At 43.3% G+C, this 10,121-nt stretch overlaps 1 protein-coding gene across 1 annotated transcript in view; it reads right to left on the bottom strand.

Annotated features, from left to right (window-relative positions):
- The window catches only part of ARHGAP17 (Rho GTPase activating protein 17), a 124,525-nt gene that overhangs the window by 32,711 nt on the left and 81,693 nt on the right, over nt 1–10,121 (bottom strand). The window contains 3 exon segments of the mRNA XM_056534424.1: nt 889–1,000; nt 2,436–2,563; nt 7,657–7,738. Coding sequence (XP_056390399.1) covers nt 889–1,000; nt 2,436–2,563; nt 7,657–7,738 — 322 coding nt within the window.

Below are 10,121 nucleotides of genomic sequence, written 5' to 3'. Positions count from 1 at the left end.
GTATTACATGTTCTGTACTCTTTACCTGTATTACTGAAGTGTATGCACTGACTGATGTCTGGTAGCGCCCCTACAGTACAGGGTGGTATTACATGTTCTGTACTCTTTACCTGTACCAGGGTTAGCTGCTCCTTTGGACACCAGGTGAGGGCGACTCCATGTTACTTTTTTAGGACACTGTGTGTACTGTACAGGACCCTGAAGAAGCTCCTATCCTCTACATAGACCAGTGTTTCCCAAGCAGGGAGCCTCCAGCTGTTGCAAAACTACAACTCCCAGCATGCCCAGACAGCCAAAGGCTGTCCGGGCATGCTGGGAGTTGTAGTTTTGCAACAGCTGGACGCTCCCTGCTGGTAAAACACTGACATAGACAGTGATTTACAGCTCCCAGCAGATCTTTCTTACTTTTATATGTAAGGACTTGTTTTATCTATATTAGTTATCTACTTATTTTTCTTTAATCCTCACTTTTTCCTATTTTTTGATGACATTTTGGTGCCTTTAGAACCAATTACCAGGTTTCCATAGAGTTCTGGTCTCAACATACAATGGTCTCAACATACAATGGTCGTCCCGGAACCAATTAATATTGTAACTTGAGAGACCACTTGTACTGTGACAATATTCTGCCCAATGGCGCACATTCATCAGTATCTGGCCTTGTACATTCACAACTGAGTTTTCCAACCTCAGACACCAGATAGCATGGGAAAAAGAATCTACTGCCAACATTTTTGTTTTTTCCTAGAACCCACACATATGACTGTATTTTAATGCATATCGTGCTTTGGCTGGAATCGGTGCTGGGCCGCGGGATCACAACTCAGCAAAACCAATGAGCCGTAAGAGAACAGAGGTGCAATAGTGAAGATGTATGTCTGTACTTACCTGCCACGGCATGTGGGTCTGAATAAAACTCTTCTAAGTGGGACGTGGAACAGTCCAGAGCTGCTTTTAGCTTCTTGAGCTTCGAGGCTCCCGCGGCTATCCTGAACAATCCCTGCCGGAAAAGATAGTGTTGGTTGGTAATGTTCACAACAGATAATTGCCCAACAGTCCTGGTATCTTACTAATCCGGCATGTAAGAGGAAAAATGGTCCCTATGCCGGATGGGTAAGGGTGGGTTCACACTACGATTTCACTCTACGGCTGCCCGTATCTTATTCATTTCAATGAGCCGACTGGAGTCAAACGGTGATTCCGGTCGGCTCATTTTTGCCCCGTATCCGGTTTTCTGACCGGACCTAAAACCGTTGTATGCCGCGGTTTTAGGTCCGGTCACAAAACCGGACCCGGTGCATAAATAAGCCGACCGAAGTCACCGTTTGACACCAGTCAGCTCATTGAAATGAATAAGATACGGGCAGGATCCGGCTGGGATACGGGAGCGCCCAGTTTTCACCCCCCCCCCCCCCCCCCCCAGCCAGCTCCGGCAGCCGTAGAGTGAAATCGTAGTGTGAACCCAGCCTTAGACTAGTTTTTCCCAAGCAGGGAGCCTCCAGTTGTGGCAAAACTACAACTCCCAGCACGCCAGAACAGCCAATACTTTGGGAGGGGAATGAAGGTCCTGCAGGTAAGGATGCCAGTTCTTCCATCAGCTTATATGGCCATTTCTTTCAGTAAGAGTGTTTGTTATCTTAACCTCTTTGTGTCATTAAGTGTACATTTACGTCCTCAAGTTTTGAGCTATATGTGGTGGGTGCCAGCTGCTATCAGCAGCTAACATCCCCCATCAGTGTTAACTGTGATCCCAGACATTTAAAGGGGTACTCCAGCGCTAAGACATCTTATCCCCTATCCAAAGGATAGGGGATAAGATGCCTGATCGCGGGGGGTCCCGCCGGTGGGGACCCCCGTGATCTTCCACGCCGCACCCCGTTAGAATCAGTCCCCGGAGCGTGTTCGCTCCGGATCTGATTACTGGCGATCACGGGGATGGAGCATTGTGACGTCACGGTTCCGCCCCCGTGCGTGTCACGCCCCCTCCCATAGGCTTGCAATGAGGGGGCGGAGCATGATGGGGCACAGGGGCGGAGCCGTGATGTCACAATGCTCCCTGTGATCGCCACACGCTCCGGGGACTGATTCTAACGGGGTGCTGCATGCAAGATCACGGGGGTCCCCAGCGGCGGGACCCCCGCGATCAGGCATCTTATACAAAGGATAGGGGATAAGATGTCTTAGCGCCGGAGTACCCCTTTAACTGCCTAGGTGCAACGTTCAATAGGAACATTTGAGACAGTGTTTCCCAACCAGTGAGCCTCCAGGTGTGGCAAAACTACAACCCCCAGCATGCCCGGACAGCCGAAGGCATGCTGGGAGTTGTAGTTGCCACAGCTGGAGGCACCCTGGTTGGGTAACACTGGTTAAGACAATGCAGACAGAACATATGTGTCAGGGCAAGAAAGACAATAAGAAGATGCAGAGACACTCACCTCCTCCTTCATTCCGGTTTCAAGCAGCATCATTACACAGGCTTCAATGGGAATAGCGATATCCCGCGAACTGCGCTTCAAGTGCTCCTCTAGTGCTGTGCCGAACGCCGGCTTCTCCGTCCACTTGTCTGGAGTGAAAGGAAGGGGCATGGAGGAGGAGAGAGGAATTGTGAGAAGTCATGCTAACTGTATATAGAAAGTCAGAAAGTGCAGATAAAGGAAGCAGAAAGCAAAGAAATCCCTGAAAAGACAAGGAAACACTGGTTCTGGCTAATAACTATCTGTGTAAAGCTCCATTTGAGTAATAATAATTATTAATAATAATCTTTGCTTTAATAATAGTACAAATTTTTATATTATCATCATCATCAATAGTAATATGATTAATAATAATAAAAATATTTGTATTATAACTATTAATAAAAAAATATTAATATGATTAATAATAATGTTATTAAAGATTCAATATTATTATTATTATTATTATTGTGTCTTTATTATGGGTGTAAGTCTTGGCCTCACAGGGGGTCTAGCCATCAGTTCTGGGCCCCTAGGTCTGTGAGGTTGGGATGAGATTGAAGTGTGAAAGTGGTCTAAACGGGTATTCCTGTGAAAAACTAATTTTATTCATATCAAATCGCTCCAGAAAGTTAAAACAGATTTGTAAATTACTTCTATTAAAAAAAAGCTTAATCCTACCAGTACTTATCAGCTGCTGAAGGCAAGTTCTTTCCAGTCTGACCACAGTGCTCTCTGCTGACACCTCTGTCCATGTCAGGAACTGTCCAGAGCAGGAGAGGTTTGCTATGGGGATTTGCTGCTACTCTGGACAGTTCCTGAGACAGACAGAGGTGTCAGCAGAGAGCACTGTGGCCAGACAGAAAACAACAACTCAACTTCAGCAGCTGATAAGTACTGGTAGGATTAAGATTTTTTTTTAATAGAAGTCATTTACAAATTGTTTACTATTTTGGAGCCAGTTGATATGAAAAAAATAGCTTTTCACTGGAATACCCCTTTAATCTCGTTTCACAATGTGTCCACAGTGCACATTTACCATAGGAGTCCAATGTATAGTCCAAATGTATCTAGACCCCCATTACCTATCTGAAGCCAAAAGAGTGCAATGTTGGCCTCAATGTTATACATTAGTATTTGCTGGATGGAAATTTGCAGACTTGTGCAACAACCAAATGAGCCACACACAGTAAAAAAGAACAACAAACGTATAACATGCAATTTATATTTGGTCTTTATCGTATATTTATATATACGATAGGTACAAAGGTCTGCATTGAACGTATACAACAGAGAGTCCCCCGACACAGACGCAGCGTGAAACTAGGGGTAATATGTCCATGATCAGCCACTGGCTGTACCCAGCCGACTCACTTCCATACTGGAATAACCAACGTCGGGCTGACATATTACATTCAAGTCAAATACAGTGGGGACCAAAAGTTTGGCCATCCAAGGTAAAAATTTGTATTAATGTGCATAAAGAAGCCAAGGAAAATGGAAAAATCTCCAAAAGGCATCAAATTACAAATTAGACATTCTTCTAATATGTCATCAAAAGTTAGATTTTATTTCCATCATTTACACTTTCAAGATAACAGAAAACAAAAAAAAAACAAAAAAAAACAAAAAATGGCGTCTGCAAAAGTTTGGGCACCCTGCAGAGTTAATATCTTGTCCTGCCCCCTTTGGCAAGTATCACAGCTTGTAAACACTTTTTGTAGCCAGCAAAGAGTCTTTTAATTCTTGTTTGAGGTATCTTTGCCCATTCTTCCTTACAAAAGTCTTCCAGTTCTTTGATATTTCTGGGCTGTCTGTCAATCACTGCTCTTTTAAGGTCTCTCCATAGATTTTCAATTATGTTGAGGTCAGGAGATTGTGAAGGCCATGGCAAAATCTTCAGTTTACGCCTCTTGATGTAATGCCCCGTGGATTTCGAGGTGTGTTTAGGATCATTATCCATTTGTAGAAGCCATCCTCTCTTTAACTTCAGCTTTTTCACAGATAGCATCAAGTTAGCATCCAAATTTGCAGAAATTTTATTGAATCCAATTTTCCTTCGACTCGTGAAATGTTTCCTGTGCCACTGGCTGCAATACAACCCCAAAGCATGATTGATCCACCCCCATGCTTAACAGTTGGACAGAGGTTCTTTTCATTAAATTCTGTTCTCCTTCTCAAAATGAACCTTTGCTTATTCCGGCCAAAAAGTTAAATTTTAAACTCATCTGTCCACAGAACTTGTTTCCAAAATGCATCAGGCTTGTCTATATGTTCATTTGCAAAGTTCAAACGTTGATTTTTGTGGTGAGGACATAGAAGAGGTTTTCTTCTGAGGACTCTTCCATGAAGACCATATTTGTACAAGTATCTCTTTATAGTGGAATAGTGTACCACAGCTCCAGTGTCTGCCAGATCTTTCTGGAGGGATTGTGCAGTCAAACGTGGGTTTTGAATAGTTTTTCTCACAATCCTGCAAGCTGCTCTGTCTGATATTTTTCTTGGTCTTCCAGATCTTGCTTTAACTTCCACTGTTTCTGATGCCATTTCTTAATTACATTCCGAACAGAGGATATTGACATCTGAAAATGATTTGCTATCTTCTTATAGCCTTCTCCAGCTTTGTGAGCGTCAACTATTTTCATTTTCAGATTTCTAGACAACTGCTTAGAAGAACCCATGGTGCTGATTGTTGGGGCAAGGTCAGATGAGTCAGGGCATTTAAAACCTTTGAGTGACATCACCTGGTCTTCCCAGATGATGATTGAGAACAATCCATGACACTGGCAGGTCTCAGCTTTGCAAAGGGGGCAGTGCATGCTATAAATTCTGCAGGGTGCCAAAACTTTTGCAGACGCCATTTTTTGTTTTCTGTTATTTTGAAATTGTAAATGATGGAAATAAAATCTAACTTTTGTTGACATATTATAAGAATATCTAATCTGTAATTTGATGCCTTTTGGAGATTTTTCCATCTTTCTGGCTTCTTTATGCAAATTAATACACATTTTTACCTGGGGTGCCCAAACTTTTGATTCCCACTGTATATTGGCCCTGATTTACTGAGAGTGGAGTCTTCTTTTCTATGGCATTTACGAAGGTATTTTCTATGGTATTTACTAAGGAGTCTTCCGGGCGTAGAAAAAACTAAGGTGAGTTCTTAAAAAAACTGCGCCACATCTGTCTTGAGGCTGTGCGCGGTATTGCAGCTCAGTTCCATTAAAGGGGTACTCCAGTGGAAAACTTTTTTTTTTTTTTTCTTTTTAAATCAACTGGTGCAAGATTTGTAAATTACTTCTATTAAAAAATCCTAATCCTTCCAGTACTTATTAGCTGCTGAATACTACAGAGGAAATTATTTTCTTTTTGGAACACAGAGCTCTCTGCTGACATCACGAGCACAGTGCTCTCTGCTGACATCTCTGTCCATTTTAAGAACTATCCAGAGGAGGAGAAAATCCCCATAGAAAACATATGCTGCTCTGGTCAGTTCCTAAAATGGACAGAGATGTCAGCAGAGAGCACTGTGTTCCAAAAAGAAAATAATTTACTCCGTATTAATCAGCAGCTAATAAGTACTGGAAGGATTAAGATTTTTTTTCCATCAAAAGTAATTTACAAATCTGTTTAACTTTCTGGCACCAGTTGATAAAAAAAAAAGAAAAAAAAAGAAAAGTACCACTTTAAAGTGAATTGTGCCAAGTTGTAATATCATACACAACCTGAGGACAGGGGTGGCGCTGTTTTTAACTAGCTCTGTTTTTATATTCCTGGTTACGAGGGTTCATACACATGGCACAGATGTCTTATAGCTCACTAATAGAGTTATATAGTACAGTGTTTTTCAAACTGTGGGCCGCAGCCTGTTACAAAACTACAACTCCCAGCATGCCCGGACAGCCGTTGGCTGACCGGGCATGCTGGGAATTGTAGTTTTGCAATATCTGGAAGGCCACAGTTTGGAGACCACTGAACATATCTATGAATGTAAGGGGAATGCCACAATTTGTTCTGCCGGGGTCATACATGCACATGTAGATACAGTAGAAGGCTCACGCATTCCCATGGCAATCCTAATAAGAGGAGCCATACTATTGCCATTTGCATGTACCCCGAGGGTCAGTATTACACTACAGCACTTGGTGTTAATGTTGCATACACTCTACGTAGGTTACAGCTTTCTAATAAAATATGAAAGGAGAATCGCATAGCAGCAATCTACTGTATATTACAAAGTTATCCTAAAAAGGGTTCTCCACCGGAAAACATTATTATAATTTTTTTATTATTATAATTTTTTTTAAATCAACAAATTTGTAAATTAATTCTATTTATAAATCTTAATCCTTCCAGTACTTATCAGCTGCTGTATATGCTCCAGAGGAAGTTCATTTCTTTTTGAATTTCCTTTCTGTCTGGCCACAGTGCTCTCTGCTGACACCTCTGTCCATTTTAGGAAATATCCAGAGCAGGAGCAAATATCCCCATAGCAAACCTCTCCTGCTCTGGACAGTTCCTGAGACAGACAGGTGTCAGCAGAGAGCACTGTGGTCAGGCAGAAAAGAAATTAAAAGAGAAAAGAACCTTCCTGTGGAGCATACAGCAGCGGATCACAGCAGCTTGAACACAGTGTTCTCTGTTGACATCACAAGCACAGTGCTCTCTGCTGACATCTCTGTCCATTTTAGGAACTGTCCAGAGCAGCATATGTTTGCTATGGGGATTTTCTCCTACTCTGGACAGTTCTTAAAATGGACAGAGGTGTCAGCAGAGAGCACTGTGGTCATGATGTCAGCAGAGAGCTCTGTGCTCCAAAAAGAAAAGAATTTCCTCTGTAGTATTCAGCAACTAATAAGTACTGGAAGGATTAAGATTTTTTAAGAGAAGTAATTTATTAATCTGTTTAACTTTCTAGCACCAGTTGATTAGAAAAAAAAATTTGTTTTCCACCGGAGTACCCCTTTAAGAAGGAAAGAAGCATAAGAAATTGTAATAGAAGTCACAGCAATAAATAAGAGTGAGAATTAGAGAGACCAGCAGGAAACAGAGCAGCCACCATGTGACTATGAAGAGCAAGCATGGCGGAGCCCAGGATGGCCCGTGGCCCCCAACCTTCTAGGTCCCAGAGAGTTAGAAGCACACGCAGGAGACAAGCCAAAAAGCTGAGAGGGGTACGAGAAGCCAGGCGGCTGTGAACGGTTACCTTGCTGGGCCTGGATTTCAGGCAGTGCTTTTTCTAAAACAGCTAGTGCTCTTCTATGGTATTCTGCTTGTGCCTCTAATAACTGAAGACGTAACCCACAGACAAGGAAACAAAACACAATGAGGCAAATGAGAGATGTATGTGTGATGCACAGACTTAGAAAACGAAAAATAAAGGCAACCTATGTCTGCTATGAGACTAGAATGGCAGCCCCGGCCAATTACAGGGAAGAAGAAATGTCATGTGATCTATGACGCGGCACTGGGTCCATGCCGCCATCTTCCTACGCCTACAATGCCGATGCACATAGTGTGATTAAAGGGGTTATCAAGCTATTAACACTCATCCCAATTCCACAGGATAGGCAGTGGGGTGTCCACCCTCTGGGACTCCCAGCGTTCTCCAGAATGGGGCCAGACTCTCCCAGCTGAGCATTTCAGCCCCCACCTTCTGAGACATATTATCTCAGCCATGACAACCCGACTGAGGCGGGACACCGATGTGGCCAGTGACAGGCTAAGACTGGGTTCACACTACGTTTTCTCCCATACGGGAGCGCATACGGCAGGGGGGAGCTAAAACCTCGCTCTCCCGTATGCCTTCGTATGCGCTCCCGTATGTCATTCATTTCAATGAGCCGGTCTGAGTGAAACGTTCGGTCCGGTCGGCTCCTTTTTGCGCCGTATGCGCTTTTACAACCGGACCTAAAACCGTGGTTGACCACAGTTTTAGGTCCGGGGAAAAAGCGCATACAGCGCAAAAATGAGCCGACCGGACCGAACGTTTCACTCAGACCGGCTCATTGAAATGAATGACATACGGGAGCGCATACGAAGGCATACGGGAGAGCGAGGTTTTAGCTCCCCCCTGCCGTATGCGCTCCGGTATGGGAGAAAACGTGATGTGAACCAACCCTTAGGCTGGGTTCACACCACGTTTTTGCAATGCAGTTCCCTATCAGGTTTTTGATTAAAAAACAAAAACAAAAAAAAAAAAAAACAGATTCCTCAAAATCAGACTTAACTGTATCAAACGTGTGTACAAATTTTTATCAGTATACGATTTTCATTCCATTATGAATAAAGTTTCACTTGTTTGATTGAAATTCCAAGAAAAAAAACTGTGCAAAGTCAAAAACCGTATGGTGAAAACTGGATGGAACCGTACGCACATACAGTTCTGTACGGTTCCCATTGACTCCCATGTTAAATTTTTTTTTTTTAAAGTATACGTTTCAATGAGGTTCTTCACCCAGACCAAAAACCGTGGTAGGCTACAGTTTTGGGTACGGAAAAAAAACCTGACAGGATGCAAAACGGACACAACCAGCTGCATCTTTTGTCATACGGTTTTCAATGGAGAGTCAATGCATACGGTTCTCAATACAGTTCCCTATGGTTTTCAAATTGAAAACATTTACGGGAACTGTATTGCAAAAACGTGGTGTGAACCCGGCCTAAGCGGTGCGTCACTGATGAGCCAATCACCAACTGAAGCGTGACGCCATCGCAGCCGGTGTCTGGAAAAAGAGAACCGCTACTGCCGACAACAGTACATCGAGGAGAGTGGGTTCGGCCCCTGGGACCCCCTGCGATCTCCAGAACAGGGCTCTCCCCACTGAGAGTCGGGCCCCCCCCCCCCCCCAGGGTCCCAGAGGTCAGAGCCCCCCCCCCATGGATATGGAATATTGGGGAGATCAAAACCTGTGCAGAGGAAAAGTTGCCCAGTTGCCCATAGCAACCAATTACATTCCAGCTTTCATTTTCAAAGAAGGCCTATGGAAAATGAAAGAAGTGATCTTATTGGTTGCTATGGGCAACCACAGGTTATGATAAATCTCCCCCTATGTGTGTTTAATAGCTGGATAACCCATTTTATAATAACGATACTGAACTTTTCTTCCCGGAGTTTCCCTTTAAGGTCCCCGTATGTAACACAAGAAGCACCGAGTGAACCTGCCAGACCGGTCTGACTGAATAGGAAGTCATACAGGCCCGGCCATCTTCTCTTCTGCAGGCAAGTTTCAAACCTGTCATAAGTCATGTAAAAATAAAGATCCACTCATATAAGCAACTTCCTAGAGGGCTATTATAATGTATTTGGTGCTTATATGGCTTTATTAGTAGTGTTTCCCAACCAGTGTGCCTCCAGCTGTTGCAAAACTACAACCCCCAGCATGCCCGGACAGCCGTTGGCTGTCCGGGAATGCTGGGAGTTGTAGTTTTCCAACAGCTGGAGGCACACTGGTTGGGAAACAGTGCTCTAAGGAAAAGTTTGGTTGCTGACGAGTTACAGTAAAAAAAAAAAAAAAAAAGCTAAATTTAAAACATCTAAGTGAAAAAGTTGCCAAAAAATTCCAAGAAAGTCAGAATTCTTGCAATTGTCGCAATTCGATGGTGACTTTTGTCTTTACAGTTACATAAAAAACATATCTATTTGCGTTACACTTGGATCTTGCAGGTTGT

The sequence above is a fragment of the Hyla sarda genome, chromosome 8, assembly GCF_029499605.1.
Source record: "Hyla sarda isolate aHylSar1 chromosome 8, aHylSar1.hap1, whole genome shotgun sequence".
Classification (NCBI taxonomy): Eukaryota; Metazoa; Chordata; class Amphibia; order Anura; family Hylidae; genus Hyla; species Hyla sarda.
This window is presented reverse-complemented; position numbering and strand designations above follow the sequence as displayed.